Source organism: Macrobrachium nipponense, chromosome 2 (genome assembly GCF_015104395.2).
Source record: "Macrobrachium nipponense isolate FS-2020 chromosome 2, ASM1510439v2, whole genome shotgun sequence".
In the NCBI taxonomy this organism is placed as follows: domain Eukaryota; kingdom Metazoa; phylum Arthropoda; class Malacostraca; order Decapoda; family Palaemonidae; genus Macrobrachium; species Macrobrachium nipponense.
Window position 1 is genome coordinate 45,627,824 of NC_087201.1, and position 20,219 is coordinate 45,648,042.

At 34.4% G+C, this 20,219-nt stretch overlaps 1 protein-coding gene across 8 annotated transcripts in view; it reads right to left on the reverse strand.

Moving 5' to 3' along the window:
- Positions 1-20,219, reverse strand: part of LOC135220552 (pseudouridylate synthase 1 homolog) — a 217,279-nt gene that overhangs the window by 76,237 nt on the left and 120,823 nt on the right. For all 8 annotated transcript variants that reach the window (XM_064257746.1, XM_064257745.1, XM_064257743.1 and 5 more), the window contains exon 6: positions 3,108-3,214. In XM_064257746.1, the coding sequence (XP_064113816.1) occupies positions 3,108-3,214 (107 nt within the window). The remainder of the gene's footprint in view (positions 1-3,107; positions 3,215-20,219) is intronic.

Consider the following 20,219-nt stretch of genomic DNA (forward strand, 5'->3'; position numbering starts at 1 on the left):
ATTCTGGATAAAAGCAATGAGTTTGCCAGGACAAACCAATATTCCCCAAAACCCCAGCTCCATGTCCACAGGAAAATGGTAAGGGGGGAAGAGAGGAATAAACTCCTAATTCTTGTATGCTCATATCGTCCAACTGCAGAGGGTCCTGGACCAGCAATCTGAGAACCTTGACCAGATGGGTCAGCTTTGCTGACTGGACTGGTATGGTACCACAGGAACCACAGGAACCACAGGATCCAGGAATAGCTTTTGCACAAGTAGGAGGTCCTGGGCCAGCAGTCTGAGAATCCTGATACAGTCAACAACCATTTATTCACAGTTCATAACAATAATACAGCCTGTAATAATAGCAATGGGAATATTATAATAATAAGATTAAATAACTCAGTGAGAGAGAGAGAGAGAGAGAGAGAGAGAGAGAGAGAGAGAGAGAGAGAGAGAGAGAGAGAGAGAGAGAGAGAGAGAGAGAGAGAGTTCTTAAGCTTTGGCTGGTAATAAACTGGTTTTCTCTCTTCCATATGTTAAGGAGGGTCCCCTTTATAGTACCCAAGGGACCTCTTTATAGCAAACCCCATTGGCAACTGCAGCTCCTAAACCAGTTTTCTCATGTTTATAGATAAAATACTCAGAAATTATATGTATTGAATTGATATTAAAGTGTTATTGAAATGATAGTTTAAGCAGTTATAAGCATTTTTAGGGGGGGGGGGGCTTTTATGTTTGAAATATTAAAATACACATTTATAAGCATTTTAGAGGGGATGTCGAGTATTCATAGATCTGAGCTATTCGCAGGAGGTTGTAGTCACTACAAAGTATGAATACTGGGGGTCAACTTTAATGGTATCCAAAGAGCCTGAAGAGCCAGGGGTAGCATTTGCACCAGTGTGTAAAGTAACGGACACAACATTACTTGCAGTACCATCAGGAAGACCCACATTAGTCCCCTCCTCAGACTTCCTAAAGGGAGACCCCTGAAGAGCAGCCTTCCTCTTCCCCTACTTAAAAACCTACTAGACAGCAGAAGGTGAGGCGGCGATCGAAAACTCCACAACACTTGTCACTACCAAGCCATCCAATCTGAAGATTGGGCCTGTCAATCTGATTCAAAGATTGGAACAGTCAATAGCATATGAGCCACATGACTATATTGCAGAGTACCTAAGTGACCTCCTTACAGTGAACTTTGTTGGCAACTGCAGCTCCTAAACTGGTTTTCTTATATCTTATAGATATGATGCTCTGAAATAATATGTATTGAAATGATATTAAAGTGTTATTGAAATATTAAAACATTAAAGTGTTTTTGAATGATAGTTTAAGGTATATCTGATATTCGAACTATCAAAAAGTGCAGTTATAAGCATTTTTAGGGGGTCTTTGGTGTTTGATCTATTAAACTGGGTAGTTATAAGCATTTTTAGAGGGGTCTTTGGTGACTGAACTATTAAAATAGGCAGTTATAAGCATTCATGGATTTTAGCTAACAATGGTTGGTTGTGGTTCCAACACCCTGCAAATATTGGGGGTCAACCATGATGGTATCCAAGGGACCTTGCAGTACCACTAGCAAGACCCCCATTAGTCCCTTCCTGAGAAAGGACTTTCCATTGGAAGTCTATTTAAGACTTCCTAAAGAGAGATCTCTGAAGAGCAGCCTTCCTCCTCCCCTACTTGAAAACATACGATAGCAGAAGATGAGGAAGCGATTGAAAACTCCACAATACTTGTCACTACCTAGTCATCCAATCTAAAGACTAGGCCTGTCAATCTGATCCGTCAATAGTGCATGAGCCACATGACTAGGCTGTAGTATTCCCTCTCTTAACAGCCCCAAAGAGTGGAAGAAATAAGGGACAAGGTGGCCTCCTGCCACCAGGACTGTCCAACCATGAAACTTTGACTGGGAATGACTACTCATGCTCCCTCAAAAATCAATTCAAAACTATGAGTTTGGGGCGAATGGGTTAACAAACCCTTCTCTGGGAGACCCTGATGGATTGCTGGGGGGGGAGGGTCAAAATGATTCCTTATCACCCTGGTCACCTGACGAAGACAGAGAGAACATCCTTGAAATGTCAGCAAATCTAACCCAACCCTTAGATTGGGTAAAATGGAGCCAGCAGTCCATACAAATGAGCCATGCAAACCCCTCCCCCCATACCCCCCTTCTATTACATCCCAAAGACTGCAGTGCAAAAGGTTCAAGTGGAAACTTGTTACTACTGCCAACCAACCACAGAAGAGCAAAGAGCACTCCAAACTCTTTGCCAGCCATAAATTCAGTCCATGGAACAACCAGCTCAAAGCTTTTAGAGATGAGATGGAGAGAAACTCAAATCTAAGGGAATGGCAGTGAATGCCAGCGATCAAGATTTTCCACCCTACCCTAAAAAGTAATGGGTGCAGAAAGAAGCTTAATAATCCTTCTAATGCCGGTCAAACTTCCCCAACTCTACAATCATAGCATTAGTCAGAGTGGAAACAAGATTCTGTAAGAATAACACAGAAAAAGATGAAGAGAAGGAGAACGTCTCTATCCTCCTTCCATCACTTGCCTTGTCTGCAGAGGCTACAGTAATCAGAGGAAATCCTCCTTCCATCACTTACCTAGTCTGCAGAGACTACAGTGATTAGAGGAAAAAAAAGACTATACACAACCCACTTCCTCCAAGAAAACACAAGGAGGACATGATAGTAGGATAACCTTAAGAAAACCAAAAACACTGAACTTCCAAGTGGCCATGCCTTCCATATCTGCAAAGTAAATACATATATTATTAGTACACCAGAGCATAACACAGCTGTTGCAAACACTACCAAGAGCTGCCATGTGTCTGATGAAAACAAATTTGAACGGAAACTGATTAGGCAACAGGTCCTGAGAAATGTTTAGACTTGACAATAGCTGAAAGCACAGTGATGTGCACACCAGCAAGTGGAAAGGACTTCCCCCCAACCTGTTGATAGTTAACTACCTCATCAGTAGTTTCAACGGATGTTCCAGCTCAATTCACATGCAAAATGTTATGTAATGAAAGGTTTTATATGTGTGCAGAAAAAACAGTATGTTCCTAAGAGAATACATTAAAATAAAATTAACCTACTTCCGAGCAGTAAAGTTGTGGAAATTGTGTGTGCCTTTGTAAACTTTCACAGTACTTCTTATCTTCTCAAGAACATCTGGAGTAATGCGATAGTCTTCTTTTGTCATCTGAAATTATGCCGCAAAGGTTTCAAAATTGTTTTTAACATCCACACTTTTTTTCATCACTACAGCATTGCATTATCTGACATTTTAGTATAAAATTCACCCCAGTCATATTACCTTAATTTCATTAACCCAAGAAAAAATCAATGGTAAAGAATTAGCATCTTTTACCCAAATTGAGTTACATTTAATAAGTGTTTGCATAAGAATCTATCTTTACACAAAATTTGACTGGGAAGGGAGAGGGTCGTTTGTTCAGCTTACACCTTAAGGGAGTAGGAAATAGTTATTTTATTACTTACAATAAAAGTGTTTATCACAGAAAGCTAGTTTAGATTTTGAAGCCATATAATTGTACCTTATTTTGGCATCATTGATAAATAAAACAAGCAAAATTGTGTGCCCAAAATGATGCACTGAAGTTATCCAAGAACAAACAATTCATTCCTTATGTAAACATTCAAAGAAAAAATGGACATATTGCTTGATAAGTAAAATTTGCCTATAATTAATAAAATAAAAAATCAGTGCCCATAACCACTTTTTCTGTAAAGTTTATCTCTGGGCCGGGAGATTTGAACTTGTTGAGTCTGTCTATTTTGTTTTTAATGTCCTCTTCTATAAATATTACTTTGTCCAACGGTTCTGCCCCTTCATATCTAATAGCAGGTTCCGGTATTGAGGTAGTGTCATCACTAGCAAAAACTTATTCAATAACTCTGCTTTTTCCAAGTCTGAGTTCACCAAGTTACCTCTATTTCCCTTAGGGGACCTATGCTATTTTTTATTGGTTTCCCACTATTAACATGCACAAAAAATTCTTTTGGGTTTTCTTTACAAACTGATGCAACTCTCTTATCTTCAATTATCTTTGCATTTCTTATTAATTTGTCCACCAATCTACAGAGTTCTTTATGCCTGCTTGTTTCTTCTGGTGTTGGGTGTGGGTTCATTGATTTGTGCAATCTGTCTCTCTCTCTTATTTTATTTTTAATTTCTCTGTTGAACCACTTAGGCTGAGGGTTGCCATTTGTTAATATTTCCTCAATGGTATACATCTTGAGAGTTTCTCTGTGTATTGTTCTGGAAAGGCTTCCAGTGTTTATCTATGCCTGTGTTCTCGTTGTATTCTAGATTTTCCTTTTTTAGGTCTTGTAGACAGTAGTCTAATCTCATTAATATCTTCTTCTCTTTTTTATGTTGAACATTAATTTGGAATTAGATAATTTCATGGTCGCTTTTGCCTAGATTTGCACCTACAGAAAGGTCAGACACTAGGTTATCTTCTGTTGATAGGACAATGTCTAGTATGCTGTTTCCTCTTATAGGTTTGTCAACCCATTGGTGGAATTAATTTTTTACAAAATCTAAAAGCATCTTTCTACATTTGATGCGGAGGTCATTGTGTCCCAATGCAATGCTGCATTGAAATCTCCCACTTGTTTATTTCTTGTCCTAGTAGTGCATACAGCTCCTCATTGGACATTTGTGGTTGGTGAGGAGGTCTGTACACTAGTATTAGAGGTATCTTCTTCCCTAGACTGTTTATATTGATGCCAATCACTTTTTGCAAGGTTGTAATCTTACATTCTAGTGGACCGAGGTGGTCCCTGACATATAACCTAATGCCTCCACCTTTTTTATTGAGTATCTCTTTAGAACAATTTATATCCTGCTATCTGGTACTCTCCTATGAAGTCTCTTGTATCCATGTTTCTGTGATACCTACTATATCTAATTCTTCACTTGCTACCAATGCTTTGAAGAGATCTATTTTGTTCCGGATAGATTGTGCATTAGAGAGAGAGAGAGACACCTTACCTTACAGACCTTACATCTTGTTCGGGTTGCCCCAGGTCCCTCAGTGTGAGGCACCTCTAATGTCTACCAGAGAGTTGCTAGTACATCTTCCGGTATATTTTGCATCTTCCAATCTTGGATGGTCTGGGATGCAGCTTAGATATTTGTCGAGCTTATTCTTAAACACATCTACGCTCACTCCTGATATATTCCTCAGATGAGCTGGCAACGCATTCAATAGACGCTGCATTATCGATGCTGGTGCAAAGTGGATTAATGTCCTGTGTGCTTTCCTTACTTTTCCTGGTATAGTTTTGGGCACTATTAATCTACCTCTGCTTGCTCTTTCTGATATTTTTAGCTCCGTGATGTTTTCAGCTATTCCTTCTAAAGTTTCCATGCCAGAATTATCATGTAGCGTTCTCTTCTCCTTTCTAGACAATATAATCTTAATGATTGTAGTCTTTCCCAGTAGTCAAGGTCCTTAACTTCTTCTATTCTAGCTGTAAAGGACCTTTGTACACTCTCTATTTGTGCAATATCCTTTTGATAGTGTGGGTACCATATCATATTGCAATATTCAAGTGGACTAAGAACATATGTTTTATAAAGCATAACCATGTGTTCAGCTTTTCTTGTTTTGAAGTGCTGTAACAACATTCCCATTTTTGCTTTACATTTTGCCAATAGAATTGCTATTTGATCATTGCATAACATGTTCCTATTCATCATCACACCAAGGTCTTTAACTGCTTCCTTATTTGTGATTGTCTCATTATTAGGTCCCCTATATGCATATAGCTTTCCTTCTCTCATCACACCAAGGTCTTTAACTGCTTCCTTATTTGTGATTGTCTTCATTATTAGGTCCCCTATATGCATATAGCTAGCTTTCCTTCTCTGTCTCCATAATTTATTGATTCAAATTTATCAGAGTTAAATACCATCCTATTTACCTCTGCCCAATCATATACTTTGTTAAGGTCTCTTTGTAGCGTGTTCCTATCTTAATCACAAGTAATTTCTCTACTTATTCTTGTGTCATCGGCGAAACTACTCACTACCGAGTCCTTAACATTACTGTCTATGTCTGCAATCATAATAACAAACAGCAATGCAGCTAACACCGTACCTTGTGGCACACCGGATATTACCTTAGCTTCCTCTGATTTCTCATTGTTTGCAAATCTGTTTTCTGTTGTGTAAAAATTCTTTTATTCATCTTCCTACTTTGTCCACTATATTATGCTTTCTAATTTTCTTCGCTAATATATTATGGCCTACCTTGTCAAAAGCTTTTGCAAAGTCTAGATAAACCACAACTGTTTCTTTTCCATTTATCATATTTTTATATATGTTCTCACGGTGGACTAACAATTGGGTATGTGTACTTTTTCTGGGTACAAAACCATTTTGTTCTATATTAAAAAATTATTTTTTAGTAAATGTTTCATAATATTTTTCTTCATTACCCTTCCATACACTTTCATAATATCTGATGTTAGACTCACTGGCCTATAATTAATTGCCTATAGTCTTGATCCACTTTTGAAAGTAGGGGTAATATATGCTAACTTATGCTCGTCATAAATCTTGCCTCCAGCTATACTTTGCTTTAATAATATTGCAAGCGGCTTTGCGATAGAATGAACTACTTTCTTTAACAAAATGGCAGGGACACCATCTGGTCCAGCTGCTGGTCCATTTTTTATTTTATTAATAGCCTGCACAATATCAGCTTCATTAACCCTTAAACACCGAACCGCTATTTACCAAAGTGTCTCTCGTATGCTGGTGGCGTTCGGGAGTTATCTCCGAAGCGGAAACAAAGTTTTTTTTTTTAAATCACAACACACTTAGTTTTTACGATTAATTGTTCATTTTTGGCTCCTTTTTTTTGTCACTGCCTGAAGTTTAGTATGTAACTACCAGAAATGAAAAAAAATATAATTATCATATATAAATATTGGAATATATGACAGCACGGAAAAAAATTTCATATATAATTGTATACAAATCGCGCTGTGAGCAAAACAGTTAAAGCTAATAAGTTAATTTTTTTGTTGTATTGTACACTAAATTACAATTTTGGTATAAAACAAATTGCAAAATGATCAAAGCAACACAGAGAAAATATTATCACCAACTCATGCATGAATTCGTTACGTGTGGACGTAAAAAAAAAGTTGTTTTCTAAAATTTACCATATATCAAAATATTGTGCTAGAGACTTCCCGTTTGTTGCAAAATGAAGGTAAATGATTGAATACTATTAGACAGTAAGTGTTTTAGCTTACAATTACATTTTTCGACCATTTCGGTTGAGTTAAAGTTGACCGAAGGTCAAATTTTTTCTATTTATCGTGATTTACATGAAAATATTTCAAAACTGATAGAAGCTACAACCATGAGTTATTTTTTGTTGTATTCTACATGAAATTGCACACATTTTCATAAATGAAACTTTATTTAACAGCTAATATAAAACGGTGCAAACATTACGACAAACTGACGAGAGAATTTCTGATATTTTCGGCAGTTACCACGCGCACACGTAAAGAAAAGGCGTTTTTCAAAAATTCACCATAAATCGAAATATTGTGCTAAGAGTTTTCCAATTTGTTGCAAAATGATGGTAAATGATTGAATATTACTAGAAAGTATGAGCTTTAGCTTACAATTGCGTTTTTCGACCATTTCGGTCGAGTCAAAGTTGACCAAAGGTTGAAATTTTGGCACTTATCATGATTTATATGAAAATATTTCAAAACTGATAAAAGCTAAAACCATGAGTTATTTTTTGTTGCATTCTACATGAAATTGCGCATATTTTCATATATAAAGCTTTATGTAACGGCTAATATAAAACGGTGTAAACATTACGACAAACTGACGAAAGAATTTCTGAGATTTTCGGCAGAGTTACCATGCGGACGTAAGGAAGAAGTGTTTTTCAAAAATTCACCTTAAATCAAAATATTGTGCTCGAGACTTCCAATTTGTTGCAAAATGAAGGTAAATGATTGAATATTACTAGAATGTAAAAGTTTTAGCTTACAATTGCGTTTTTCGACCATTTCGGTCGAGTCAAAGTTGACCGAAGGTTGAAATTTTGGCACTTATCATGATTTATGTGAAAATATTTCAAAACTGATAAAAGCTACAACCTTGGGTTGTTTTTGTTGTATTCTACATGAAACTGCGCACATTTTCATACATAAAACTCTATGTAATGGCTAGTATAAAACGGTGCAAAAATTACGACAAAGTGACGAAAGAATTTCTGAGATGTGTCGCTGATGCTTTTTAATGCGAGAAGAAAGAAATTCATGCATGCGCGCCTGGGTAACGCTTGTAAACAAAACAACAGCTTGATCCGTGAACTCTCAGCATCCCTCAAGGCACGTGATTTCAAATTTTTCACAAACTAAGCATATAACTATTTTTCCGCGAATATTTAAAAAAATTTTTGTAGTTGACGTATCGTACGTCAATTAAGCACCCGACAGACAATTTTAGTCGACATATAATATGTCCAGTTGGCGTTTAAGGGTTAATATCTATGTCTGATAAATATTCACTATTTTAATCCCTTATTTCTGTATTATCAATTCTAGGGGTAAATTCTCTCTTATATCTTTCTGCTAATATGTTGCATATTTCCTTTTTTTCATTTGTTAATCTTCCTTCATTTCTTAGAGGGCCTATTTCTATTCTTCTTTTATTCATCTTTTTTGCGTACGAGTATAATAGTTGGGGTTTTGCTTGATATTTACTAGGGTTTTTTTCTTCCAAGTCCCATTTTACATTTTCTTTTGATTGTATAATCTTTTGTTCTGCATTTTCTATCTTAATTTTTAGTTCCATCCCTTTCCATGTATTGTTTTCTTTTACAAGACCTTTTTTCCACTTTCTGATTTCCTGGAACAAGATCCTTCTGTCTCTTGGTATGCATGACTGATGTTTACTTTTCTTCTTCGGTATATATTTATCCACTATTTTCTCTAATATTTTGCATAATATATCCATATTTACCTGTATAGCATCACTTACGAATGTGTTATCCAAATTTTTGTTTAGTTCTTCATTTATTGCTAACCATTTTATAGAAATTGTATTTTCCATATCCTTCCCACTTTTTCATCTCTTGCTTATCTCTGTTTTCACTTGCTTTGGAATGGACTGTTAATTCTATGACATTATGGTCTGAAATACTTGCATTATAAACTATTAATTCTTTAACATAATTCACCTCGTTCACAAATAATAGGTCTAAAGTATTTTCCTTTCATGTTGGCAGGTGATTTATTTGTTGAATGTTGTGTTCTAGTAGCATATCTAATAGCTTTTCGAATTGCCTCTTATCTTCTGCACTACTATTACTCTCTTTTTTATATCTTCCACACTACTATTACTCTCTTTTTTACATCTTCTGCACTACTACTATTATACTCTCTTTTTTGTATGTATTAATACAACCACAATCTCCTATTCGTTCTTTCCAATCTACGAAAGGAAAGTTAAAGTCTCTGGATAGGAGTATAGTCCAGTCTTTGTGATCTCTACATATATCATCCAATTTTTCTATTATTGTCAAACTCTTTAGTATTAGGGGGTCTATATTGTACGGTGTTCATTAATTTTTCAGATTCAATTTCTACTGCTATTTATTCACATTCTGAGTTACTATATTTCTCACATATATTTTTCCTTGATTTATGTCTCTCCTATCATAGTTCCCCCTTGATTCCTATTTTTTCTATCTGATCTATAAGTTTGAAAACCCTTTACCTGATCATCATTACCAGTCTTTTGGGAATACCAGGTTTCATTTATATTCATTATATCTGTATCTGTTTTTTTCAGTTTGGGTTAGTTCTTCTCAGAACTCTATTTTTCTTTTTGAGTTACTCGTAACTAAACCCTGCGCATTCATCACTATGATGATTTGCATGTTATCCCCATCTTTTAATATGGTATGTTGTTCTTTCCTTCATTTCCTGAAATTCTGACATTACAAAATCCAATATATTTGAACTTCCTTCATAATTATTCATTTTGTGTATGAATCTGCAATTATCAGCGTATCTGCACCATTCCTTGGCATCATATATACAGTGCTTGTTCCTTGCACTGTATCTTGGAGCTGATGCTTACATTCTCGATGCTAACATTCCATAGCGCGGTGATGGCTTGCTTTTTTCCTTCACCTCATGTTCTTTGTTCCTTTCTTTATTTGTTTCTTTTTTATTTTGGATTTTATTATTTAATTGATTTTGATTCATGGCTACAGGGTGCATATATTTACATTTTTTGTTGAACTTACGTCCTTTTCCTTCTTTTAAGTTTTAGCACATTTTTTGGATGTAGATCTCTGCATTCATCCTCATAGCCATCTACGTATGCACATTTGCCATTAATCTCATAATTGTGACATACCTTGGGATGTTTGTAGTAACATCTTTCACCGAATCTGCAATTCCCTCTTTTCTAAAGGGTGCAGACTGTCCTTTTTTTCTTGCTCTTTCCCATTGGTATGCAGATTGATTGATTGATTATTGAGAATTATACTGGTATCATAACAACTAAGGTCATTGATGCCACTAAATATGAATGATTAAAATACTAAAAAAATTCTTTCAATACAGAAAGACAAATGGGAACAAACAATAAAAACTTTAGTAGAAAAAAATACATAAATGAAATAAAAATAAATGAATCGCATACACACACCCTTCCATACTAACAAATACGCAATCATACAAAACTATTAAAAATATTAAAAGACAAATATACTTAAGAAAAAAAAACTATCTTAAACTAAAATTTACCTAAAATTTTATCTAAAATACCAATTTCTTTTAAGATAATTAAAAAGGTTACCAATATTGCAATCAGGTCCCAATATTTTTAAAAATAAATAAACTCCATTACGGTCTTTACAGCTACTAAAATGGCACAATCTTTCAATACTAAAACTAGGACACTGTCAAAATATGTTTGACAGTTAAAGGCACTAAACAATCTTGGCAATAGGGCTGATAATCTCCACTCATCAAGAAATCATGGGTAAGTCTAGTGTGTCCAATCCTCAATCAGCATAAAACTACTTCCTCGATCTTTTCATGTCAGTATATGTCCCTGGGCATGATGAGTTGGATATTTCACTCATTTTTTTTATTCTCTAACTGCCAATGAAAGTTCCAAGTATCCCTAATTTTACCCTAATTTTTTAGAATAAAGTTACTGCTAATACATTTGTCTTGTCAACTGCCTGTTTTGCTAGTGTCCGCTCTCTCAATCCCCCAATGCCCATGTGAGCGGGAACCCAACAGAACTTGATACTTTTTCCTCTATGTTCTATAAGGAATATCCATTCTAAAATTTCAGTTACAACTGGATGAACTGAACTGAAGTGAGTTAGTGTCATCAGTACACTTAAAGAGTTGCAAAAAAGGACAAAATCTCTATCAGGATGTTTCATAATTTCCTTTACTGCCATTAAAATAGCATAACATTCAAAAGTAAAAATGGATGCCTCATCAGGTAATCTAAAATTTCTAGTAAAATTCTGAAAAAAACCCAAATCCAACGCCAGTGCTGGATTTGGAGCCATCAGTAAAAACTAAAACCGAATCCTTCTGGTATTCCATATGCTCTAAAAATGTATACTTTATCATCCAAATGGGCATCTCTCACTTTGGATCTGTAAAACACTTACAGAAATCAATCTCTGGAAGTTTCCATGGAGGTATTCTAGAGAATTTGGCTGGCACAATTCTGATGAGGGATTCCCAGGTCTTCTAATACTCTTAAAACTCTATACTCTAAGGGTTTAGGGTATCTAGGATGATTATGAAAAAAAGCTATATGGTTAACATTAAGAACAACATCACAAGTGAGACTCTTTGGTATCCTTTGTATTCTATTACAATCTCGGATCAGCAGTGATTGACAGAGAAAATCCAGGGGCATTTCACTTCATCTACTAGGAGAATAGGTATGGGAGATGATTTAAAAGCCCTACTGGCTAGTCTTACTCCAGCATGGTGTACCGAATCCAGAATTGACAATGCTGCTTTTGATGCTGAAGAATATGTTTCGCACCTATATCCCAGTTTGGAGGCAACTAATGCCTTATAAAGAATTAGAAGAGGTTTCCTATCTGCTCCCCAGGTTGTATGGGTATATAGTACTTTGATTACATTTAGAGATTGCAAGCATTTAATTTTCAAGTTTTTTATATGAGGTACCCTTGTTAATTTGCTATCAAACTGTAGCCCCAAAAATCTAGTTTCTTCCTTACATTTCTTCCTTACAAGAAATTCTTTGTCCATACATGCACAAGTCTGGGTCCGGTGAATACCCCTTATCCTGCAAAAATGCATTACTACGGTTTTAGAGGATGAAAACCTAAATTCTCGTTTAGCGACTCACTCTACTATCCTATTATTAGTCAACTGAATCTTCCTCTCTGCTACAACCATTCAAGATGCTGCAAATGAAATGGACAGGTCATCTACGAATTGCTGAACTAATACCATTAATGGATAGTGCAAATAGTGTTACGCTAAGGACACTGCCTTGTGGAACGCCTTCTTCTTGAGTAAAGTGATGAAAGTGTATTTCCTACTCTTACTTTGAATTGACGACTATTCAAAAAAGCTTTAATGAACATTGGGAGTTCACCTTTGAGACCAATTTCATGCAAACTAGTTTGAAGAATGCCGTATCTACAAGTAGTATCATATGCCTTCTCTAAATCAAAGAAAACTGAAATGTGGTGTTTTTTATTTGTTAAGGCTTCGCAAATTGATGCCTCTAATCTGGCTAAAACCTCCGTACAGGATCTCATTTTACAAAATCAGCATTGAGAAGGATTAATGAGTCCTTTCTGCTCTAACAACCATACCAAACGTACATTTACCATTTTTCCATTAATTTGCAAATACAAGATGTTAGAGCAATTGGGCAATAATTAGACATTATTTTTCTTTCTTTTCTGGGTTTAAAGAAGGCTAAAATAATAGCAATATTCCAAATACTTGGAAATAAACTTTCTTTCCAAATTCGGTTGATTATGTGAAGTAAAAATAATTTAGTTTCCTCAGGAAGAGGTTTTATCACTGAATATATTATATTGTCAACTCCTGGACCCAAATCATTACATGTGGCTAATGCAGAAAGAAGTTCTCGAGCAATAGAAAGAGGGAGAGAGAATATCGAACCAGAGAGATATTCTCTCTCCCTCCCTCTCTTGCTCGATATATATATATTTATATTTTCTTTTGTCTTTTCATTAATAATAATTTTTTGGGAAAATTTGTGTAAATTTCATGATATTAAGTTGTATATGCTTCCTTGTTTTTTTCAAAATGTACTGTTCTCTGGAAGAATAACCTGTTTACCGCGTGTGTATCCTCCAAGGTGTGGCTACCCTCAGGCTTTTCCTCATTTCTGTAGAGTGAAATCGACCTTATTGCTAATCTTGTAGTGTCAGTTTGGATATTAAGCCTTCTTTTGACTATGTTTTCGTCTGTAAAATCAGTTTGCCTTTGTAAAGGGTCGGAACCAGACCGATAGTACTTGGCTATCTCGCTTTTTCATTTTTTCCTTCGTGGCAAAAACTATTTATATATATATATATATATATATATATATATGATATACTATATATATATGTATATGTATATGGTATATTCATATATATAACATATATTATATATATTTATACATATATATCTATATATATATATAATATTATATATATATATAAATATATTTGTGTGTGGTTGTTATATATATTAATATTATAATATATATATAATATATATGATTATATATATATTATATATCATATTATATATATAAATATATATATATATATATAATATATATATATATATATACTATATATATAATGTATGTATATGTATGTATATATATATATATATATATATATATATATAATATATAATATCATATTATGTTATATTTAATTTATATAACACAGCCTTGTTATGAATATTTATCACATCACTGTGATTCATATAAATCATTCGAGCTACAAATGTCCTTTAATATCTAATTCGCTCTACCTCGGAATTTACATATTTTCATATATGTACCGAGGGGGAATTTTTTAGTTGATAATAATTTCGTACCCCCATGGGATCGAACCACCATCCAGTTGGACGGGGAACGAAATCAGGATCGGACAGTGACGCTACCGAAACGGCTATCAGAGAGGCTAAAGGTTTATATCGATTCTGACCATTACAAATCAACGCCGATCTCGTTGTATTTGTAATTAGAATCGATATGAAACCCCCTCCACCATGCTAGCCGATTCGAGCGTTTGACCCACGCAGCCTTGTTATGAATATTTATCACATCACCGTGATTCATATAAATCATTCGAGCTACAAATGTCCTTTAATATCTAATTCGCTCTACCTAGGAATTGACATATTTTCATATATGTACCGAGGGGGAATTTTTTAGTTGATAATAATTTAGTACCCCCATGGGATCGAACCACCGTCCAGTTGGAAGGGGAACGAAATCAGGATCGGACAGTGACGCTACCGAAACGGCTATCAGAGAGGCTAAAGGTTTATATCAATTCTGACCATTACAAATCAACGCCGATCTCGTTGTATGGGGGTACGAAATTATTATCAACTAAAAAATTCCCCCTCGGTACATATATGAAAATATGTCAATTCCGAGGTAGAGCGAATTAGATATTAACCCTCTTACGCGATTGGACGTATTAAACGTCGAGTCAAAATGTCTCCCGTATGCCGATTGGACGTATCATACGTCGGCTTTCAAAAAGTTTTTTTTAAAAATTCGCTGAAAAATACTTTTTATAGGCCTACCAGCCGAAAACTTTTGAATCACGCGCCTTGGGGGATGCTGGGAGTTCACGGATCAAGGCATTGTTTTGTTTACAATCGCTACGCAGGCGCGCAAGCGCGAATTTCTTTCTTATCGCACTAAAAAGTATCAGTGACACATCTCAAAAATTATTTCGTCACTTTGACATAATTTTTGCACCATTTTAAATTATCCTTTACATGAAGTATTATATATGAAAATGTGCGCAAATTCATGTAAAATACAACAGAAAAATACTCATGATTGTAGCTTTTATCAGTTTTGAAATATTTTCATATAAATAACGATAAGTGCAAAAATTTCAACCTTCGGTCAACTTTGACTCTACAGAAATGGTCGAGAAACGCAATTGTAAGCTAAAATTCTTATATTATAGTAATATTCAATCATTTGCCTCATTTTGCAACAAATTGGACGTCTCTAGCACAATATTCGATTTATGGTGAATTTATGAAAAAAACTTTCCTTACGTTCGTGCGATAACTCTTCCGATAAATTTTTTCATGCGATTGTCCTAATGTTTGCACCCTTTTAAATTTGCCGTTACATAAAGTTTTATATATGAAATGTGCGCAATTTCATGCACAATACAACAAAAAACAACCCATGGTTGTAGCTTTTATCAGTTTTGAAATATTTTCATATAAATAACGTTAAGTGCAAAAATTTCAACTTTCGGTCAACTTTGACTACCGAAATGGTCGAAAAACGCAATTGTAAGCTAAAACTCTTATATTCTAGTAATATTCAATCATTTACCTTCATTTTGCAATGACTTGGAAGTCTCTAGCACAATGTTTCGATTTATGGTGAATTTATGAAAAAAAAAAAACATTACGTTCGTGCGGTAACTCTTCCGAAAAAATCAGAATTTTTTTGTGCGATTGTCGAAATGTTTGCACCATTTAAAATTAGCTGTTACATAAAGTTTTATATATGAAAATGTGCGCAATTTATGTAGAATACAACTAAAAATGATTTAAGGTTGTAGCTTTTCTCTTTTTTCGAAATATTTGCATATAAATCACGATAAATAGAAAAAAACCACGTTCGGTCAAATTTGACTCTACCGAAATAGTTGAAAAACGCAATTGTAAGCTAAAACTCTTACGGCCTAGTAATATTCCATCATTTTTCTTCATTTTGAAACAAATTTGAAGTCTCTAAAACAATATTGTGATTTATGGTGAATTTTTGAAAAATATATTTACCTTCACTCCGCGCACCGATTCGCGGCCGCAAGTCTCCGAAATACGTACATCGCATTATCCTAATATTTGCTCCTTTTCATATTAGCCTTTTTATAGAGTTTCATATATCAAAATGTGCGCAAATTCATGAAGAATACAATAAAAAATAATTGAAGGTTGTAGCTTTTTCCATCTTCGAAATATGTGCATATAAATAAATATATATATTAAAATTTCGACATTCGGTCAAATTTAACTCATCCGAAATGGTCGAAATCTGCAATTCTAATCTAAAACTCTTACAGTATCGTAATATCCAATCATTTGTCTTAATTTTGAAACAAATTGGAAGTCTCTAGAACATTATTTAGAATACGGTGAATATTTGAAAATAACATTTTTTTACGTCCGCGCGTTACGAATTCGTACATCATTTTGTGATAATATTTTTTCCGGTGTTGCTTTTATTGTTTTACTATGTAATTATTTATATCAAAAGGATTGCAATTTAGTGTACAATACAACGAAAAAAAAGTAACTCGTTAGCTTTGACCGTTTTTTGCACAGCGTGATTTGAATACAATTATCTATGAATTTTTTTTTTTTCGCTACCATATATCGCATTATTTACATATGATAATGATATTATTTTTCATTTCTGATGATTGCATACTAAACTTCAGGCAATGAAAAAAAAATGAGCCAAAAATGAACTCTTAATCTTCAAAACTAAGCGCGCTGTGATTTTTTGAAAAAATTATTTTTTCCGGTTCCGCGCTCACTCAAAACCGGCGCCGGCATACAGGAGAGGTTTTGATTTTTAGGGCTTCGGCGTAAGAGGGTTAAGGGGGCCGGCCACAACGGTATATGGCGAAAAATGCAAAGTCATGAAAAAATTCATGGAGCTTCATATGGCAATTGAGAATATGTATACGAAATATTTCGTCAAAATTCCTCTTACTTTCGTAGTTACAGGGTAATTAGTAAACATAACTCAATAAGCCTAAAACATTCATCCATACAAGAAAATGCAATATTTCGTCTGTTATCGTAAATTTTGATAATTATTGGCAAAGAAATTGTGAGAAATGGCATCTGTAGAGATTCCGTGGCTCGCAGAAGCATCTGAAGCGAGTATCTGGTTCAATCATGAATCAGTTGGACCATAGACATCAAGTAGATTACATGTTCGAGTTTCACCTCGTGACATTCACTTGCTTTTACGTATGTTTATGTATGTTTCGGCAAGAAGTTCATCATGCCAATGAGGAAAAGACAAGGAAAACATCTCGCTAACATACAGACGAAGAAAAATCGCTCAAGTATTATTACAGAATATCATAATATACGCGTAGTTAGTGAAGAGAGAGGGGAGGGTTGTCTAGTAACGCCCCCTTCTTGCCTGACAGCACACGTCACACTGTGCCCAAGGCTACGATCTTTGAGCAGAGATCTTCATTTATGATAAATAACATAGTTTTGGTTTTTTAATACCCAAAATGGAATATGAAATTCATAATAATCATGATTTATTAAATTGTCTTTGTAAAAAGAGAGTACACCTTCGAGTTTCACCTTTGACATTCTCTTGCATTTACGTTTGTTTATCTTTGTTTCGGCAAGAATGTCATCATGCCAAAGAGGAAAATACAAGGAATACATCTCGCTAACATACAGAAGAAAATTCGCTGTAATAAGCCGAGTTAGTGAAGGGGAGAGAGGGGGTTACTTAGGAAGGAGTGCCCCATCTTGCCTCAAGCAGTGCCCCAGGCTACGATATATGAGCAAAGGGATCATTCATTTCTGATGAAAATTATGATAAATAAAATAGTTTTGTTTAATTAATACCAAAGAAAAACATTATTAATAATCATTATCTATTAACATTGTCTTTTTATAGAAATACGAAGGAAAACTTTGAACGCCCGTATCTCAAAACTATACTTATTGACCTTCAAAATCTATCTCCTCACTTAGTTTTGAAGCTATAACATTGGAATTTGGTATATAACTCAGAAAGACATTATAGAACAATCAAAGAGCCCTTTTTTCCAATTTTGGTTTTGTCTTTTTTTTATAAATTTTTTTCTCGTGATTTATAGGGTTTATTTTTTTACCATATTGAAAAATTCATTCTAGCAAAAAAATGACTTTTAGAAAAAAAACTCTCCATTTGATTGGAGGTCGACATCAGGTCTATATATGGTAGTAATCCCAGGTCTTAATATTAAATATCAATAGGGAGGATATAGAATTTGAAAAATGGTTATTTTCGGGATAAATTGCCCTGGCGTCACAAAACCGAAGGTCAGAGGCGAAAATCATATGCGGTTTGGAGATGTCCCAAGTCACCTTATTAACCCTTAAACGCCGACTGGACGTATGTATCGACATTTTTGTCTCTGGGGTGCCGACTGGACGTATTTTACGTCGACATACAAAAGTTTTTTTAAAAAATTCGCGGAAAATACTTTTAGGCCTACCAGCCGCCAAAACTCTTGAATCACGCGCCTTGGGGATGCTGGGAGTTCACGGATCAAGGTGTTGTTTTGTTTACCAATCGTTACGCAGGCGCGCAAGCGCGAATTTCTTTCTTGCCGCACTAAAAAGTATCTGTGACACATCTCGGAAATTATTTCGTCACTTTGACATAATTTTTGTACCATTTTAAATTAGCCGTTACATGAAGTATTATATATGAAAATGTGCGCATTTGTATGAAAAATACAACAAAAAATACTCATGATTGTAGCTTTTATCAGTTTTGAGATATTTTCATATAAATAACGATAAGTGCCAAAATTTAAACCTTTGGTCAACTTTGACTCTATCGAAATGGTCGAAAAACGCAATTGTAAGCTAAAACTCTAATATTTTAGTAATATTCAATCATTTAACTTAATTTTGCAACTAATTGGAAGTCTCTAGCACAATATTTCGATTTATGGTGAATTTATGAAAAAACTTTTTCCTTACGTCCGCGCGGTAACTCTTCCGAAAAAATCATACATGCGATTGTGGTAATGTTTGCACCATTTTAAATTAGCCGTTACATAAAGTTTTATATATGAAAATGTGTGCAATTTCATGCACAATACAACTAAAAACAACCCATGGTTGTAGCTTTTATCAGTTTTGAAATATTTTCATATTAAAAATGATAAGTGACAAATTTTCAACCTTCGGTCAACTTTGACTCTACGAAATGGTCGAAAAACGCAATTGTAAGCTAAACCGCTTATATTCTAGTAATATTCAAGCATTTACCTTCAGTTTGCAACAAATTGGAAGTCTCTAGCACAATATTTCGATTTATGGTGAATTTATGAAAAAAATAACATTTTCTTTACGTCCGCGCGGTAACTCTTCCGAAAAAATCATACGTGCGATTGTGGTAATGTTTGCACCATTTTAAATTAGCCGTTACATAAAGTTTTATATATGAAAATGTGCGCAATTTAATTTAGAATTCAATAAAAATAATTGAAGGTTGTAGCTTTTCTCATTTTGAAATATTTGCATATAAATCACGATAAATAGAAAAAAAAACCACGTTCAGTCAACTTTGACTCTACCGAAATGGTCGAAAAACGCAATTGTAAGCTAAAACTCTTACAGTCTAGTAATATTCAGTCATTTATCTTAATCTTGAAACAAATTCGAAGTCTCTAGCACAATATTTAGATTTATGGTGAATTTTTAAAAAAAATCTTTCCTTCCCTCAGCACGCGGATTCTCTGCCACAAATCTCCGAAATGCGTACGTTCCATTCTCGGAATATTTGTTCCGTTTCATATTAGGCATTTCTTAGAGTTTTTATATATGAAAATGTGCGCAATTTAATGTAGAATAAAACGAAAAATATTTGAAGGTTGTAGCTTTTCTTATTTCCGAAATAATTGCATATAAAAAAAAATATATATATAAAAAATTCGACATTCGGTCAACTTTACCTAGTCAGATATGGTCGAAAACTGCATTTGTAAGCTAATATTCTTACAGTATAGTAATATTCAATCATTTGTCTTCATTTTGAAAGAAATTGGAAGTCTCTAGGACAATATTTAGATTTATGGTGAATTTTTGAAAAAAATATCTGTTTACGACCGTAGCGT